This window comes from Grammomys surdaster, unplaced genomic scaffold (genome assembly GCF_004785775.1).
Source record: "Grammomys surdaster isolate TR1022 unplaced genomic scaffold, NIH_TR_1.0 143, whole genome shotgun sequence".
NCBI lineage: Eukaryota > Metazoa > Chordata > Mammalia > Rodentia > Muridae > Grammomys > Grammomys surdaster.
The window spans coordinates 8,722,734-8,741,177 of NW_021604601.1; the positions used below are offsets into that span (position 1 = coordinate 8,722,734).

An 18,444-nucleotide genomic window follows, 5' to 3' on the forward strand; every position below is an offset into this window, starting at 1 on the left:
CCAGGCTGGCAAAGGACTAGCAATTCTCTTCTCTCTCCCTCCCCTACACTGAGATTCCACCATGACTAACTTCCCAGATCCAGTCTTTAAAGATGAGAGCGGAAACTCCTGAAATCCACTTTGGGTTCTTCAGGGTTTCTCTCTAACTGAGCCCAGTTTCTAGAAAGGGGAAGTGTTTCTTTGTTTCGCTTCAGCTCTTTGGCTAGCAAGTGGGTGTGCATTGTGCAGGGCAGAGTATGAGGAATTCCAGCACCGAGCTCCAGTTGGAACCTTAGAGCCTTGCCAGTTGCACCTGCTCTCTTCCTCTGGTGCTTGATCCCAGGAGGAGAAGACCCTGTCCTTTACACAGGGCACATCGAGTTGCTGTTACACACACACACACACACACACTCATGCACACACGCAGCAATGCTGCTGTTGCACACTTTACAATTAATTCATCAACACCACCACCTGGGACCTTTGCATCTCTGCATGCCATGAAAACAGAGTGCATCCTTCTGATTTCTCGGGATCTGCATTTAGGGTCCCAGGCTTGGCTGTGCTTGTTCAACACCCTCTATTTACCCAGCTCAGGTAGACAGTGGGTACATGACTACATCTTCACATGGGCTTATTCTGAGACCTGGAGGCCCGGAAGCAGCAGGCCAACCATGACAGCACCATGTAGTTTTGGCCACAGCAACCAAATGATGGTGTCTGCCTGCTGTCTGCCACCATTTCCTGTGTAACACAGCTGGGACCTTGCAGGAGCCTGCTTCTGAATGTGATGGTAAAGAAACAGTAGGCAAACCCAAATGGATAGCTTACAAAATGCATGGCCTGTACTCTTCCATGGTTCTGAGACCAAGGAACTCAAGGAAAGGAGGTGGTTTTGTGTCAAAGGGGACTGAGTCTGAAGACAGTGAGTGTGTGACTCTGGGCAGGTCTTGAGCAGGGAAAGTGAACAGGAGAGGATATGATCTAGGCAACAAGTGAAAGTATAATACACACTGTCTGCTCCCCTCCCCCCTCTTCCTTTCCCTCTCTTGCTCGCTGGCTTCCACATACTTGTATACACATAAACACACAGCAAAAGAGATCATACAAAATAAAAAAACAGCAGGCGAGCAATGGTTCCTATTTTTGTTAAATAGCAAGTGTACACTCAGTATGTGGAATGATCATGATTCTTTTCAGTGATGGGATTTCGAGTAATCTACATTCTTTTCTTTTTTGGGGTGGGGGGGTTGAGACAGGGTTTCTCTGTTTAGCCCTGGCTGTCCTGGAACTCACTCTGTAGACCAGGCTGGCCTCGAACTCAGAAATCCACCTGCCTTAGCCTCCCAAGTGCTGGGATTAAAGGCGTGCGTCACCACTGCCCGGCCCTACATTCTTTTCATTTACGTGTGGTACCACTTTTCAATATGTGCTTATTTAATAAACACTGAAGCAATAGTTTTGTATGAAAGGACAGAAAATTGTTTGAAAGATATCTTAAGATATTTCCACATTAAAAATATCCTGCCTTACCTCATTTCGGTTTTGTGGTGTGCTGAGTGTGTTACTTTAAACATTTTGCATTTTGAGGCTAAAATGTCCCCAGGCGTGCTGAGTGACCACATGAACAGGAGCAGAGACTCAGGATTGGAAAGAATTACGGTGTCTGCGGCGTCTGCTTCTCTGCAGTGTTCTACTTGGAATGCAATGCCTTGAGTTCATTCCAAAGTTCTCTAGAGTTCTTTAGGACTCTGTTCCTTTGATCTTATGTACCTGACCACTTTAAGGGCACACCCATGCTGGCCCTGAGAGGTGCACCCAGGAAAATCACAAAAGACCCAGGAACCTGAATGTGTTGCCTTGTACAGTGGCTAGGCTCATCCTCAACGTCGGCTACCTGAAGGTGTTCTGAGAACCAATGCGGAGGCTTCTGGAATGGTTTGAGCTGCTCAGAAGAAAGAAACAAACCTCGAATTCTGTTTATAAAACAACCCCCTTTGTCAGTGGGTCCACCAAGTCAGCCAAGATCAGAAAAAGACCACTGGTATCAAAGATATCACTAACAATACAAGAAAGGTAGCTGCTGGCGTGAAGTGCCACAGATGGTGACAGCTTGGTGGTTTACTTGAGGTGGATGATAAAACTATACAGTTAACAGAAGAGCAGAACGGCTCTTTTAACTGCTGAGGCATCCCTCTACCCTGCCCACTAGATATAGTCTTAAAACAAGTACTTCTTTTCTTTTTATATGGGATTGTCAAATATAAAGATAAACATACATAATGGATACGACAGGGGGGCCCCCTTACACACTTCGGTGGGCAGACTTACCCTAGTGTCCACACCCCTAAATGGTCCCTTCACCTTGCAACCTGTGATTTGCTTTCTGGCTAAATAGAACATGTACATTTAACTCTAATGTATGGATCCTGCTTGCTGGTAGGCCTTTCTTGTTGGCCTAATGAATCCTGGGAAATGCCAAGGTGTTACTTGTTAGTATTCTGTCTAAACTCCATCTCCACAGTTATCTGGCAACAGCCAGGTATGCTCCTCCCCACTTACCTGGCAACAGCCAGGTAGATCTGTCCACTATAAAAGGGGCTGCTTGCCCCCTCCTCTCTCTCTTAATCTCTTGCCTGTAGCTTCTCCCTGCCCCTCTTGCCCCCCCTCCCCCCCTCTACTCCTCTACCTCTCTGCTCTCTCTCTCTCTCTTTCTGCCTCCACTACCCTCCTGGCTTCCCTCCTCATGCCCTGAATAAACTTATTCTATACTATTCTGTCCTGTGACTGGTCCCTCAGTGGGAAGAGATGTCTCGGCATGGGCCTGCTGAGACATCCCCTTCCATCACTACTGAACTACTGGTGACCTCTAGGTGCTGCAGGTACCCTGTAGGAGCTGTGGAGAGATTCCAGTGGCCAACTGGCAAGAGGCTGGATGCTGTCTTACAAATTCATTAAAATGAATTCACTAGCGAGACCCAGATGAGCATGGAAGTGAATTCTTCTCCAGGTCATGAGAACACAGCCTAGCCTACACCCTGATAGTACGGGCTGAGGACTCAAAAGACTTGGATACCTGAGCCACAAAGGCTGTGAGGTACACCTGTTGTGTTTAAGCCCTCACTCAGGTTTGTGATAATCTGCAACAGTGGATAATTAAACACAGTTACATTATATAATGTTAACACTTTCCAAGAGTTCCCAGACTTGTTCCTTCTGTCTCCTTGTGTGTAGGAGGAGGATGGGCTGGAGAGCCTAAAAGGACAATCTAGATGTTCTATCATTTCACTTGCAAATACTTTTAGTGTGCATCTCTAGAGGATAAGGACTTTTCAACAGTGCCAGATGCCAGAAAAATCCAGTTTAGTTGAGAATAAGCATCGGCAAGTACTTTACCACGGAGCTCCACTCCCAATGCCTAGAGAGGGGTCTTTCTAAAGGCACCAAGACAAATAATAGAGTTAACATGCGCCTTTGACAAAATACCATCTTGATCACAACAGCTAAAGGGTGGGAAGGCATACAAGCTTTTACTTCAAATGCCAGAGTTGGTTGGCTTAAAAACAAATAGCACAGTTACCAAGCATTTAGTTGTCATTGTAATGTACTTGTTCGTCATACAGTATCTCAAATAATTCAAGGTCAATTCCAATTGTACATTTAAGACTCTCAGCTGGATTGGTGGAACATATCTGTAATCCCAGCAGGCAAAAGGCAGAGAATCAGGAACAGGAGAGACTACTATAGTAGCCTAGGCTAGAGTAGTGCAAACTTGTTTTTAAAAAAAGCGCACCCATCCACTCACCAAACAAAGAAAAAGCCTCATCCAGCCTCTAAGAATCACACTTGCTTTTAACTTCTTGTAATTCCATGTCCTACCTAATTACCATTTCTATTCCCACCACTTCCCAGCTGGCTACATTCTTTTTCTCTTTTGGCTAGCCAAGCTTATCTCTCTTTGACACTGAGCACTGAGGCGTGCTTTGTAAGGGAAAGACAGAGGTCTGGGTTCAGTGCCATCTCTATCACTGGGCAGCTTTGTAGTGTTGGGCAAGCAGTTTTCTTTGAGCTTGGTACAATAGTGCATTGCAGGATTGTGGTGAGGATTACACAGGACGCGGGCAGTGTGCAAATGTCCACCACGCACAGAGAAAGCACCTTTCCCAAAGCTGTCTTTGTTGCTCTTCAAACGCTGAGCATCACAAAGCCCAATACCTTGCCTCCCCGCCTTCGTCGCAGGGGATGCAGGGACTTGTAGTTTTAGATCCTCAAGTCGGTTTCCTCCCAGAGTTGGACAGCGAGAGGAGGAACTACATATCCCAGCGGGCTCTGAAAAGAAAGTAGGGCTCGGAAAATCGAGCGTCGGTGCCCAGTGCCCTTTTGCGTTCGATTACCCTAGTGCATACCCCAGTTCGCGCTCCAACCCAGCCACAAAGCGCTTGCGCGCAGCAGCGCATAGCGGCTGGGTCTCTCTGGCGCCGGGCTTGTGCCCGCAAGTACACCCAACTGTCAAACTGGGATGTAGAGAGGCGCACTCCAAGCATCTGCTAGACACGTGGTCCCTTTACTGTGTGTGGGCTCCACAGAGACAAGGAGACAGAAGTAAAATGAGCGCATTGTGATCATCAGTAGGGGAAAAGTAAAGAATGAAAGATGGGGAAGACAGCAACCTTTGCAAACAAAGCCTGCCACTGGGGCTTTTAATCCAAAAGAGGGACCAGATCGGTCGCTGCTGGAGCTGACACAGACCGCTCTGCTGCCCCCTGCCCTTAGAGGTCCCGAAGTCTGGCCTGTTTCGGGCAGTTGCCCATCACCTTGTCATTAGGGTTTCCACGCCCATCCTCTGGGCATCGGTAGAGTTTCTCGGCGTCTCAGCCACGCGTGGCGCTCGGGAGGAAGAGGACGAGCCGAGGGCAGGCCAGGAAATGTCACGTCTCCGCGCCGAGGGTACTCAAGTCCCCTGTAGTAGCAAGAACGGTTTTTCGACTGGTCACGAGGATGCGCGTGTCCAGAGGCGGCAGCTGGGGCTGGGAATAAGCTAGTGGAGAATCCTGTAGAGGATCGAAGTCCGAGGGGAGCGCATGGCGCCTCAGCACCGAGGGCAACGACCTGATCTATCCTAGGGCGAAGAATGTCACCGGGAAGCCATGCGCCTTCCTCGGTGCGCGCCAGGCCCGCACAGTCCCGGAGCCTTGTGCTCTAGCCCGAGGGGACTGGGGCAAGGACCCATGGGAGCCGGTGCAGCTTCGCTGGCCAGGAGGAGGAGGAGCAGGAGGAGGAGCCCGGCTGTGAGGCGCGGGCGTCACCGCCCACCCGGCCGCGAGGAGGCGGACCTGCTCCGAGCGCCGCGCGCGCCGGGGCTGAGCCTTGCAAACAAGTGTCTGTGGCAGTGTCCCCGCGGCCCTCCGGCGGCCCTCGTCGCTCTAGGGCTGGCTCCTCCGGACAGAAGGAACCGAGGAAGCCCCGGGAGCCGCCGCCACCGCCACCACCCTCGGCCTTAGCCCCGCGTAGGGGCCGCGGACTCATCGCGGCTGCTCGGTTCGTGGACGCGGGGTCGCAGCGCGGGCAGCGCCCCGGCTCCTTCGGAGCAGCTCCTGACAGAAGAACGCGCGTGGCTGTCCCCACCCCTGGGAGGGGTTGCCGGTGCCGCGGGCTGCCGCCCAGTTTGCAGCGCTCTCTCCTGGGAGAATCCGTCACCGGGAAAGAGTAGAAACCACCTGGCTGAGGCGCAGAAGTGGCTCCGGAAGGAGCCGGCGTGAGGTCCACTGCCTCGTGTCCCCTAAGGGCGCGGCGATCGGGGATCCGCGGGCCAGAGCCCAGGCGCAGCCGGGAGCTTGCGGGTGGCAGAGCCAGGCGCACCGCCATCTGGGTGTCTGCTGAGCGGTCCCCCGCGCCCCGCGGGGTCCTGCCGCCCCGATCCACGGGCTGGAAACCACGGAGAACCGCTGCCGCGGACTGCGGACCAACACAGTCCCTCCCGAAAGCGGGTTCTGCTATGACAGCTGGGCTCTCCCAGGGGTTAACCTGGGTGTCTTCGGCAAAGTTGTCGCCGAGCCGGGAGCCCGTTTAGGGGTCGCAGCGCCGCGGCTTGGGAGACGGCCAGGTGGCCGGCGGCGGCCGTGGCTCGGCGGGACCCGCGGGGCCGGGGGGCTTCTGGGGGTGTGCGCCCCCAGCCGGCTGCCCTCGTGGATGCCTCCCGGCGGCGGCGGGCCCATGAAAGACTGCGAATACAGTCAGATCAGCACCCACAGCTCCTCCCCCATGGAGTCGCCCCACAAGAAGAAGAAAATCGCGGCCCGGAGGAAATGGGAGGTGTTCCCGGGAAGAAACAAGTTCTTTTGCAACGGGAGGATCATGATGGCCCGGCAGACTGGCGTCTTCTACCTGACGCTCATCCTCATCCTGGTCACTAGTGGACTCTTCTTCGCCTTCGAGTAAGTGGCGGTTTCCAGATGCCGTGTTCCCCCTCGCCTTCCGTTACCTCTACTTTGGCGACTTTCATTTTCTGGTGTATGTTGTTATATAATGCCAGCCTGCTTGCCCTGTTCTCCCTTTATGGGATTTTCAGCCCCCTGAGATAACGCCTTGCTGGGCCTGGATCCTGGGAGTAAGGAAGAGGAGAGAGGGGCACTTGTAAGGTGTGCCAGGTCACTGGCTCCAGAGCATTGCTAGAACCAAGCAGGTGAACTCTGAGTTTGGAACTAGCACATCTGCCCGGGTGCAGCCTTCTGGGGTGGGGTGGAGGTTTCTAAGATAGGGATAGACTTGACTTAGTCCTTATCCCCGCCCCCATGACCCCCACCCCATCCCTACTAAGGAAGTTCTAGACATCTTCTTAAAGCTAGTTGGCTGAGTCTTAGTTATTTTAGGTCAAAAGTGTTGATTACCTACAGTGTCCTGTGTGAGTAATTTCATTTTTCATTTCCTGGTACCCATGATTAACTACAGTCTTACCAAGGGTGGAGTGTACCTTCTTTCAAAGAAGTTTCCCCAGAAAATAGCCATGAGAGATCATTTGGGAACAGGTGAGAGGTGTAAGGCCTGGAAGGGAAAGCCGGACAGCATGTCGAGCCTCCTGATTCCAGAAACAACACGGTGGGACTCTATCCCGGGGGTGGTGATGGTGGGGTGGACTACAACTACATGTGAGTCTTTAGGAAACATCAAATTAGTCATAGCAACCATCCTTCTGCTGGCTGAAGAGAGGTCTTCCTTATCAGTAGCCCTCAGGTAAAGAGTTTAGCCATATTCGGGATCTCTCTATGAATTGGTCTGATTGAGTTCAACATCTGCAGCTTCTCACCCCTCCTCATTCCATGCTCAAAAAAAGTTAAAGTCTCTATTCAAACTTTTAACAAGGAGTATGTTTCTGGGCAGAGTTTCTTTGAGCTGCCCATATTCTGTGTATTATTAAAGGCGTGGTATATGCTTTCAGACCTGGCGGTGGCTTCTGGCTAGGGTTATCTACAACCTATGTTTGTGTAGTTTTGTCTCTAACAAGTACTAGGCTCTGATTTTGACCATCCCCCCACCCCCCTCCGATTTTGCTTGTTGACCTTCTAGAGCCCATATCCTATATTTCTGACTCTGGATTGCCCTGGTGTGTCATAGGTTACTTTTTGTGGGTGATGGAGACAAAATTGTAGCATCTATTGGGGGACCCATGGGCTGGAGGGAGGGATATAGGCTGCATGTAGAATGCCAAAGATGCATAATATATGGGGCTCCTGTTGTTTCTGGGTCCCCAGCCATGCAGCCAGCTGATTGAACTGGTGGAACCTGGAGGATGGGGCACAGGGGATCCTCACATGCTTGCATTTGACTTCAGAACCAACACCCAGTTGGGAGTAAAGATGCCACATGTTTAACAGTGTGCCATCCCCTCTGCAGTGGCTTTAGTCACAGGTGGCTTCAGCTGGAGAGTACTCACTGCTTCAGTCGTCACAAAATGCTTCGAGTGGATTCGTATTGGCAATTTAACTCCTTTTAGTGGTTCTAAGAGTAGAGAAAATCAGGTAGTTGTCACGATCTGGTTACAGAGCTTCAGTTGGGAGTGTGTTGCATATAGGGTGGTGAATAAGTCACTCTTGATGTGTATCCAAATCTTCACTGCATGGTGTGGCCACCCCCACCCCCATTATTACACTCTTTTATTTTCCTGTTCAAATATAGATTCTAACAAAGTCATCATAAATTTGTGTTTATTTCCTGGTCTCTCTCTCTCTCTCTCTCTCTCTCTCTCTCTCTCTCTCTCTCTGTGTGTGTGTGTGTGTGTGTGTGTGTGTGTGTGTGTGTGTGTATGTCCTTTTCCAAGAGTTCCCCAAAGCCCTCACTTGCAGCTTATTAAGATTGTTAGCTGCACCAGTGGTGTGCTAGCTGATGACGGTAGGAATAACCTCGGGCACTGGGGTTTTATTAGATCCTGTTTGCAGCATTGTTATTATGTCTGCTCTGTGGGACTCAGGATGTGTGCTTTCGAGCATGCTCCCTCTCCACCACCATGGCTTGAAGTTTCAAGAAAGCAGGAGGCCTGTCCTGGTGTTCCACTTCAGTTTAGAAACATCATAGGTTCACTCCAACCTCGGACTGTTAAGGTTTGGAAAGACATTACCACTGTGTTCCATGACTGTATTCCATGACTGTATTCCATGGCTTTATCCTGGGTGCCGACATCGTTATAAGTTTTTAATCACTGCTAGTGACAGAATGAAGTCAAATGGCTCTAACCAAGTTAATTTGCCAGAGACTCAAAACCCAGTTTGCCACACACATAGGAGATGCCAATATTGTCTACTCCAGCCCGTCTTTCTTTCCGCCATTCTTTACTTACTGGTTGGACATATACCCTGAGGCCCCCTACTTTGGTTTCAGATGTTGGCAGCTTTTCGTGTAATCAGATCTGTTAGGCTTGTCATTAGGATCGAACACACTAGAAAAATAACTGAAAGGAGGGAAGATGTATCATGGCTCAAGGTTTGGGAGGCCTCAGCCTCTGTTTGCCTGAGTCGTTGCTTTCACACCTAAGGAAAAGGATAACATATCAGCAGGGCCATGTGCTTGAGAGGAAGGCTGCTTACCTCATGGCAGCTAGGAAGCAGAAAGAGGCAGAAATGGACCCCGACTGGACCCACTTCTCACCACAATCCCCTACCACCTCCCAACGATGCCATTATATAAATCCACCCCTCTGCCCTCCTCATTCTCAACCTGGAACAGATGAATGAGAAAGTTGAGTGGAGAGAAGTGAACTCCACAGAACCTGCCACAGGTGTTGGTGGTGACTTCAGGCCCTGGAGAATGCAGAGTAGAAATGATTACTCCCACAAGAGAGATGAAGGGAGAGATCACAATACTAGTCCCACAGGAAGGCTGCTGAGCACACAGCCAGGTCTCCTGAGGTTCGAGCATCCTATTCTCTGCAAAGTATAGCATCTGGTTAGAAATGGAACTTTTGGATATGTGTATCCTAAACAGTTTTCCAGCAGCATGACCTTCAATAGCTGGTCATCGTTTATAAACTTTGTGTTGGTTAGATTTATCTTCCTCTTCCTTCTCCTCCTCTTCTTCCTTTTCTTCCTCTTCCTTCTCCTCTTCTTCTTCCTTTTCTTCTTCTTCTTCTTCTTCTTCTTCTTCTTCTTCTTCTTCTTCTTCTTCTTCTTCTTCTTCCTCTTCCTCTTCCTCTTCCTCCTTCTCCTCCTCCTCCTCCTCACCATCACCATCATCATCAAATTGATACCACTGAGGGTCACCTGGAAAAATGGAACCTCAACTTAAGTGTTGCTCAAATCACATTGACCTGTGTGTGGCCTTGTCTGTGAAATATTTTCTTGATTGATGATCAGTGTGGGAGGGCTCTGCCCACTGTGGGTGGCATAGTCCCTAGGCAAGCAGGTCTGGGCTATGTAACAGAGGTGGCTAAGCAAACCAGTGAGCAGTATTCCTCCATGGTTTCTGTGTTGACTTCCCTCAATGATAGACTGTAACCTGGAAGTGTAAGCTGAAATAAACACTTTCCTCCCAAAGGTGCTTTTGGAACAGTTCTCAACCTTTGGGTCACAACCCCCAAAAGATCATGGGAAAACATGGGTATTTATTTATATTATGATTCATAACAGTAACAAGATTACAGTTATGAAGTAGCAATGTAAAGTGGTTTTATGATTGTGTGTAGGGGGGTGATGACCACAACATGAGGAACTATATTAAAGGTTAGGTTTAGCGTTAGGAAAGCTGAGAACCACTGGGTTAGTGTGTCTTTAATCACAGCGACAGACTCTAGGCTACATCAGACTGAAGATGAAAGCCAAGCTATAGAGTGGGATTTATAACATCTACCGTTAAATGTTAACATTAAGTGGGAAACAATTCTTAGGGTGGTGACCTGGGGGCTGGAGGTAGGGGAGCCAGTGCTGAGTGTGTGGTGTGTATTGTTAGAGTAAACCTCGCAAGGACCCTGCCTACCCTTTGAGAGCCTTTAGGGAGCATGTAGGTTAATAAGCAAGAGTGTTAAGACAGCATTATTAGTACCAAGAAATGAGTATGTGTAGTCCCTCATGAGAGCAGCGACCGTTATAAAAGTCCCTTGAGCCCGAGTAAGCAATGTCCTCGATCTTCCCTCTGCAGAGTGGGAGGCTCACAGGGGTGCCCGAGAAAATGTCCCAGTCAAGGCCCCGATTCCATCTCCACTTCTGGAGTTATCATCTTAGAACCGTAAACCAGCAAAGAAGCTACCAGAAGCAACCAGATGTGCTACTTTACTCTTTCCAAGCAGGTCAGGGCCGCTTATCTTTTTGGCAGGCTTTCCTGCACACATGGAGCGCTGGTGAAACATGACACCATTTCAGAGCTAGCATCTAAGAGAGGAGGAAGGGCCGCTGACAGCAGCGCTGTTGAGACATCTCACTGCTCTCGAAATTACTAAGGGTCTCTTTAAAGGCTGCGATACCTTCATCCTCACAGCTACAGGATGGGATTTGAAAAGATCAGTGAACGTTGCCAATGCCTTCCCCTCTAATTACGCACACGTGGATATATGCAGCCTATCTTGTCATGGCTAAAAATCTGAGAGTAAAAACTCTTTGCTTCTAACTATTGAGATTCCAGTTACTTCTCATGGGGGTAGAAAGAAGGACCAGGATGGGGATTTCAGAAGTGAGTTCTTGTTTCAGACCTGTTTTGACCCCAGGCATGATCGTATGTTTCCTTGTGACATGTTGAAGGTGTTGTGGGCGGGGGTGGGGGATCCCAGTATGAGTGCGAATTTGGGAACATTCTCAAATTGTCGTTGCTAGAAGTCCACTGATGTTTGTTTCAAGAAGCAGCATGGGGCCAGCAATATGGTAAAGGTGCTTGCAGTCAAGCTGGACAGCCTGTGTTCTGTCCCTCTGACCCACATAGTTGGAGAGAACTGATTCCTGCAAGTGACTCTGCCTTCCAGAATGTATGCCTTCACACACACACACACACACACACACACACACACTGGATAGACAAATCCAAAAAGGTAGTATTTTTCTATTTCTCTGCCTCCTCCTTCCCCCTCTCCTCCTACTTTCCTCTTCTCTTGTTGACTTCTTTTCTTGACAATTTAGCTAATCCCCTCTGGAATAAATGAAGAGTCATTGGGAGCCAATAGAACTGTGGTTATGCTTGCCTTGGCAATGGTACTTGGAGACATTCTTGGCAATAAAAGTGTCACCTCCTATAATAGTGATGTTGTTATAGGTGGAATAATCTTTATTATCTTGTAAGGTATTACCCTTGTAACACACAAGGTTCCCAATTTGTGTTACTGTGCTCTCTGTCACTGTAACAAAGGGCCTGAGATAACTAACTCAGGAAAAGAGACGGCTTATTTGGCTGGTGGCTTGGTAGGCCTATTTCATTTCGGACTCAAGTAGGGAGTGCTAGATGACAGTGGTGGGGAACACATAGTGAAATAAAACTCTTCCCTTCGTGACCAAAAAGCAGAAGAGGAAGATGACAGAAACTCATAGTCTCTTCTGAGAGGATGCCCCAATTACCTAAGGACTTGCGTAGGTAGGCCTTACCTCTTGACAATTCCACCACCTCCCAACAGTGGCACTCTGGAGACCTACCGTCTAACACATGGGCCTCTGGGGAACATCTGGCATCCAAGATGTAGCTGAGGCTGTCTTCTGTAAATAATTGTCAGTTCCAGTAATGTCTCTGTCATGTATGGGTTAGCTCATTATGTAGTGGAGATGTACTCTCAGGACCCTGAGGGACCGTCTTCTCTAGATGGTCTTGTGCAGAGTGTATTTAGTTTTATACCATTCTCTGAAGACATCTGCAGCATGTTGTATCTTCTTCTGGCTAGATGCTAGGTATCCTGTGGGTTGCAAAACATCTGGGGGTTGATAGAAATGGCAGCAGTAACCCTCAGGACCTTTTGAGACAACGTTCCCTATCCTCACAGTGATGAGCAAGGATATTTGTGACTCGTTATGGTTCCCTGGGAATTTCAAGTAACTTCAAATCTTCATTATACTTTCTTACAGGACAAATGCCCACTTACTTGTGTACACAATTGTCTTAGTTGGGGTTTTACTACTGTGAACAGACACCATGACCAAGTTAACTCTTAGAAAGAACAATGTTTAATTGGGGCTGGCTTACAGGTTCAGAGGTTCAGTCCATTATCATCAAGGTGGGAGCATGGCAGTATCCAGGCAGCCATGGTGCAGGAGCAGCTGAGAGTTCTACATTTTTATCTGAAGGCTGCTAGCAGAATACTGGCTCCCAGGCAGCTAGGACTAGGGTATCAAAGCCCACTCCCACAGTGACACATCTACTCCAACAAGGCCACACCTCCTAACAGTGCCACTCCCTGGACCAAACATACACAAACCGTCACAATGATCAACACATACAAGTTCCACGAGGGCTCGGTTTGCCCTGTTCTATGTCTCTCAGTCACAAGAGCAGTACCCAGAACACGGCCCACTCAGTAAATTTGTGTTTAACTAGTCATAAATTGAAAACTGCTTAAAAACTCCCTGTGTTTCAGTTTTTGGTACATTAGAAAGTTGTATGAATTGATAAAATTTGTAATTAATAATGCTTTGCAGGAGACCTTTAGCTTAACAACTGTACTTGATGTGATTCTTCTGGATTTAGAATCAAGTGCCATCCTTTGTCAAATGTGTTCAATGAATCAGGAGAGGTTTTCTTAGTCACTTAGAAAGTTAGTCATAGAGTTAGGATGTTCATTGGCTAAGACATTTTTTGTAGTACTTATTTCTTCTCTAAATGCTCTAAGCAAATAAAGCACTTTGATATCTGATATAGCTATATATCTATACATACATATATGCATATATATGTGTGTGTGTGTGTGTGTGTTACTGAGTAACTTCCAAATGCCCAGGATTATTATTTAACATTTTATAGATTCTTGACTTGGGACATAAAAATATACCAAAGTCCTCAAGAATGCTATTGTACATCTGTGTTTAAAATATTTTATTTTAAATTGTGTGTGTGTGTATGTTTCACATGGATGCAAATGCCTGTGAAGACCAAAAGCTTTAAGTACCCCTGGAACTGGAGTTACAGGCAGTTGTAAGCTGCCTGATGTGGGTGCTGGGAACCAAACTTGGGTCCTCTACAAGATTAGTACATGTCCTTCAGGGCTAAGTCATTTCTCCAGCCCTAGCCACCTATATTTTGTTGCCTTCCTTGTGAGCTGGTGGGAAGTAATACAGTGCATTATGCAGAAAAGATTCATGCAGGTTCCTAAAATAGGGTAGTGATGCTTAATTATTTAATGGACCATATCTGCATATCCTGGAGATTTTTCTTTTCTGCAGTATAATCTTGTACATGATTTATTCATGACAGGGTTATTATGTCTGAGCAATAGAATTTAAATGAAGGATTTCAAGGAAGTATGCTATTCTGTGGCTGGGCTTGTTAGCAAATCTGGAGGTGTTCTTATAGATACTTAAAATTAGTTGCATTTAGGAACTAGGGGCTAATAGAGCATCCTTTGACTGAGTTGCTCAGGTAAGGACATGGAACCGTCATATTCTCTATTTAGATGTTCTTTAAATGTAAAGACAAATCCCGACTCAAATGTTTTGTTCAGTTTGGATCATGGTCTTACAGTGCAGCATAGGCTGGTCTGGAACTGGAAATCCTCCTGCCTCCACCTCCCAAGTGCTGGGATTACAGGCATGTGCTGCTACACAACGAGTTCTCAGATATATTTTCCAAAAGATTTTTTTTTTACTTCAGTTGTAATTACATGTGTCCATGTGTGTCTCTGTGTGGGAATGTGCACCTGAGCACAGGTGCCCACGACATCAGAAGCAGATGTCCGAGCCTCCAGAGCTGGAGTTACAGCATTGGGGGAGTGTGTTTGAGGTCCCTCCTGTGGGTTTTGGGAACTGAACTCAAGTCCTCTGGTGGAGTAGTAAGTGCCCTGAACCACTGTGCTATATCTCTCTATCCTTTCAAACAAATTTTTAAAAAATTTAAATTAATTTTTAGTTAGAAGATAAAAAATGGCTTTCACAGTTACATTTCTTTGCCATGAAAACACTTATCTTCTGAAATACTGCCTGCACTTCCTAGTTTATTCATGTCTTAGATCCCTTGACCCAGTCCCAGCTCCTTCCCTTCAGGCCATGGAAACGGAGGAGACTAGTCATTTTTAGTTCCTGGCCTTTTGCATGGATACATTCCCCAACAGTGAGATACTTAGTTTCTTGACTCTTCTACTCTTCCTGGGTCCCTTTGCACCCCTTCTTCCCTGTCCTTTCTTTGTGTAGTTCTTGAGCATGACTGACTCTACCTCAGCCCAAGCTTTTCTTTATCAACATACTATCAAACATGTAGCCTTTCTTTTTTTCTGAAATGATAACATTGACTTTGTATATTTTTGATATAAGGTAGCACCACATTGGATACATCTACTTGTGCAGATGGCTCTGCTTTTTTCATTTGAGATGATTTTAAGCTTCCGGAAGAGTTACAAGAATAATTTATTTAGCCTGTAGACGTTTCAGAGTCTCATCATTTGCTGATGGGTTTCTTGCTCTCGTCTTCCTTCAGTCTCTCCGTTGTATTTTCCCCCCAAACCACTGAAGATTTAGTTGGCACCAGGCGCCTTCATATACAAGTGCTTCAGCAGTGGTAAATTGGCTTGTAGTACTTTTCTTTTGTTTTCTGAGGCAGGGTCTTGCTATGCAGCCGATGTTGGCCTAGGACTTCAGCCTTCCAGTCTCAGGCTCTTCAAATAGCAACTATGTAATTCTTGACAGAAAAGATACGTACTTTTGTCAATGTGGAGATGTTTTCAGTTTTAGGAAGCAAAACCTGCACAGCAATCCATCCACAAAATGTGTCCTTTGACTTTACCAGTTTAACTTTACCATCTTTCTGTTTTCCTCACATAATTTTGGTTTTTGTTTTCTACTTTCAGCCTTGCCATACATTAATTACATACCCTTAGTATTCCATTTTTAATCTTCTTTTTAACACCTTAGGCTGTGTATTTCTGTGCTACCACTAGTAATTGCTTAAGATACGAGTGTATGGCCTTTAACCTCTTACAGTGCACTTCCAAATAGCAGTATTGTATGTCAAAAATAACATATGAAACTTAATGCATGATCATTTCTTTAATCTCTGTACCCTTTGTATTCTTACTGCCCTATATTTTACAACCATACATGGTGTAAAACCAGTAATGCTATTTTTCAGCTTTGAATAATATTTAAAAGGAATGTAAATCAATGTAGAATAAAAAATGCTTTAAAGTGAAGCATTTACATAAAGGTATCTTTACACATGTGCAGAATTTAAACTGGGCTTGTAACTATTTTCATATATTTAACGTCTGGACCACGGTCTTTGTCTCTTTCATCTTCAGGGTCTTGCTATGTAATTATATCATCTGCGTTATTTCTGTTGGCTTGAAACCATACCACTCCCTGGCTGGGTGTGGTAGAGACTTGAGCCTAGCACTTGGAAGGCAGAGTCAGGATAGATCTCCATGAGTTCAAAGCCAGTATGGTCTACATAGGGAAGCTCTGTCTCAAAACAACAGCCACTATCACAAAACAAGCAACCAACAAAACCACCCCCTTTCTGTGTCTCTTAATGTATTTTGCATCCATTTAAAAAGTTGCATATTTTAGTGGATAGAATTTTCTATCCTGATGATAGAAGATACACACACACACACACAGTTGTTTCCTTTTGCACATTTTACTGTGTGGTAGTTCTCCAGCTGATTGCCTTTTTATGGTTTGTTCAGTGGCAGCTGTATGACTTATGTCTGTGGCTTTCTCTATATTTATCCTGCTTGGGACTTGCTGGGATTCTCAGGTCTGTAAGATGATATCTCTCCTCTGGCTTGGAAATTTTCCCTTCCTTATTTCTTCAGATGCTTCTTTTGATTTTGTCTCTTTTCTTTCCTGCAAGTATACTTACTTATCCATCAGAGCACTTTATACAGGGCTACACACTCACTTCATCTCATGGTTTTCTCTTTCCTTCCTCTTAGAGTTGTATGTGGAGTAATTCCAACTGCTCTGTCTTTAAATTGACTGATTCCATGTATGTTCAGCCACCTTAACATCTCATTTTTTCTTATTTTTGGACATGCCTACATTCATTTTGTTTTGGCTTACAGTCTTCTGCTGAAGAAAACACTTGCCCCGGGACTCCAGTGTCTAACGATCTCTGGGCTAGCTGTGTCTTCCGTTCCTCCGGGTTCTATTTCTTCCTCTTTTGTGTCCATCAGACTGTTCGATTGTATAGAAGACACTGTGTGTAAAGAATCAAAGCAGAACAGTAGTTTATGCAATTCTCATGTCTTTAATGTGTGGGTTGAGTCAGCCTAGTTTGTACAAGTTCAATATCCTTTATCTAAAAGGCTCAAGACCATTTCATTTTCGTCTCCAATCGTGCCATTTTTTTTTTTTTTTTTTTGCACACACCTGAAGGTAACGCGGTAGAAGTGTCTTAGAGAGCTTACATTTGACTTGGACCCAACTCATGAAGTCAAGTGTGGAATGTCTGTTGGTGGACTCGCTGGCGATTAGAGAGTTTGGGGTTTTGATGCACTCCGAATTGTGGACCTTTGTATTTGGCATGCTCGATTGAAATGGTTCTGAGTTTGGGAGACGCTTCAGTGAGATTCATTACCACTGGTTTTTAAAGGCTTGAGAGTTGTAATCAGACTTTCTCTCTAGCAGTGTTTGTGAGGTAACTCCTGGACAAACTGACTTTATGTCTTGCAGTCGAGCACCAGTCTAAAGAACTGTGGGAAATTTCTCTCAGCCTTTTGTTTTAGATCCTGCCCCAGCTTTCTGGGCCTCAGGCCATCCTGTCTGTTTGTCACACGGGCCCAGCTTTTGGGAGGTCTACAGCCATGTTTGGTTAAGTACCTGAGACTGGCAGACTCCATTTTTAGGCCTATGCTTTAATTTGAGATGAGTCCCAGGGGTCTCTCTACTCCCCTGTTCATCCCTAGCCCTTGGTGTGACCTTGCAATGTGTTGGGTAGATACTAACAGGAAAGCGTTGGCTGGCGGTGCACACTTCCTCTGAGGCTGAGGCTCTCTGGTGTTCCATCCATATGACAGTCCACACGTGGCCATTGATGCCAGTTAAAAGCTCAGCTGGCTTCTTCCCACTCCTGTCCATAGCAGTATCCTTCCTCTTGCTTTGCAATCGGAAGCAGCTGTTGGTCCTTCTCTAGGGAAGGGTGCAAGGCAGCAACAGCTCCTAGAGAGGTTTGAAGAGCTCTGCTTGTGTTGCTTCTCCAACTTCCAGCCTTTGAGGTTTTGAAACTTGCTGTTGTATTTCTTGGACTCTTGCTGCATCATTTCTCGTGTACGTAATTCACGTTTACTGCTGTAATGGCCGATCTGTAATGGCCGATCTGTAATGGCCGATCTATGCAAACACTCTATGCTCTAACCATTTGTCTCGCTCCTTTTAATTACTTTTTTCCTCTGATTCTGGTTCTTAGAAATTGCTGACATTTTACAGGATAGAATATGCCAGACTGCCACTTCAGAGATTTTGATCTTAAAAATGTGTTCCACTAAGACCGAAATGCTTAGGTCTGAAACACATGTGTGCGTGCGTGCGTGCGCGCGCGCGCACACACACACACAGACAGTTGGGGGAGGGCGTTAGTTTAATATGGATTCAATGGCTTAACCTGATGATAAAGAAAAAAAAAACCAAATGCTAAACCTGTCAACTAATCAGGGCAGCATATAATTATCATCAAGATGAACAGAAATATCTTTATGACGAGCACAGTGCTTTATTGTAAATCTTCACCTTTTACTTTAATGCTGGTTCTTTACTTTTTAAAAAGAGCTTTAATATTTTGGCCCCTTTACTTATGATAATTTGGCTCTTGACTGTCTTCTCTGGTCTTGTGTTTCACCTCCACGCTGCCCACCACCGGATTGGGACT

General features: G+C 46.4%; 1 protein-coding gene across 3 annotated transcripts in view; it reads left to right on the forward strand.

Annotated features, from left to right (window-relative positions):
• The first annotated feature begins 5,328 nt into the window (after positions 1–5,328).
• Positions 5,329–18,444, forward strand: part of Zdhhc14 (zinc finger DHHC-type containing 14) — a 264,495-nt gene continuing 251,379 nt past the window's right edge. The window contains exon 1 of one of the 3 annotated variants that reach the window (XM_028764355.1): positions 5,329–6,413. In XM_028764355.1, the coding sequence (XP_028620188.1) occupies positions 6,169–6,413 (245 nt within the window). In that variant the 5' untranslated portion in view covers positions 5,329–6,168. The remainder of the gene's footprint in view (positions 6,414–18,444) is intronic. The other 2 variants (XM_028764356.1, XM_028764357.1) reach the window with 2 other exon arrangements.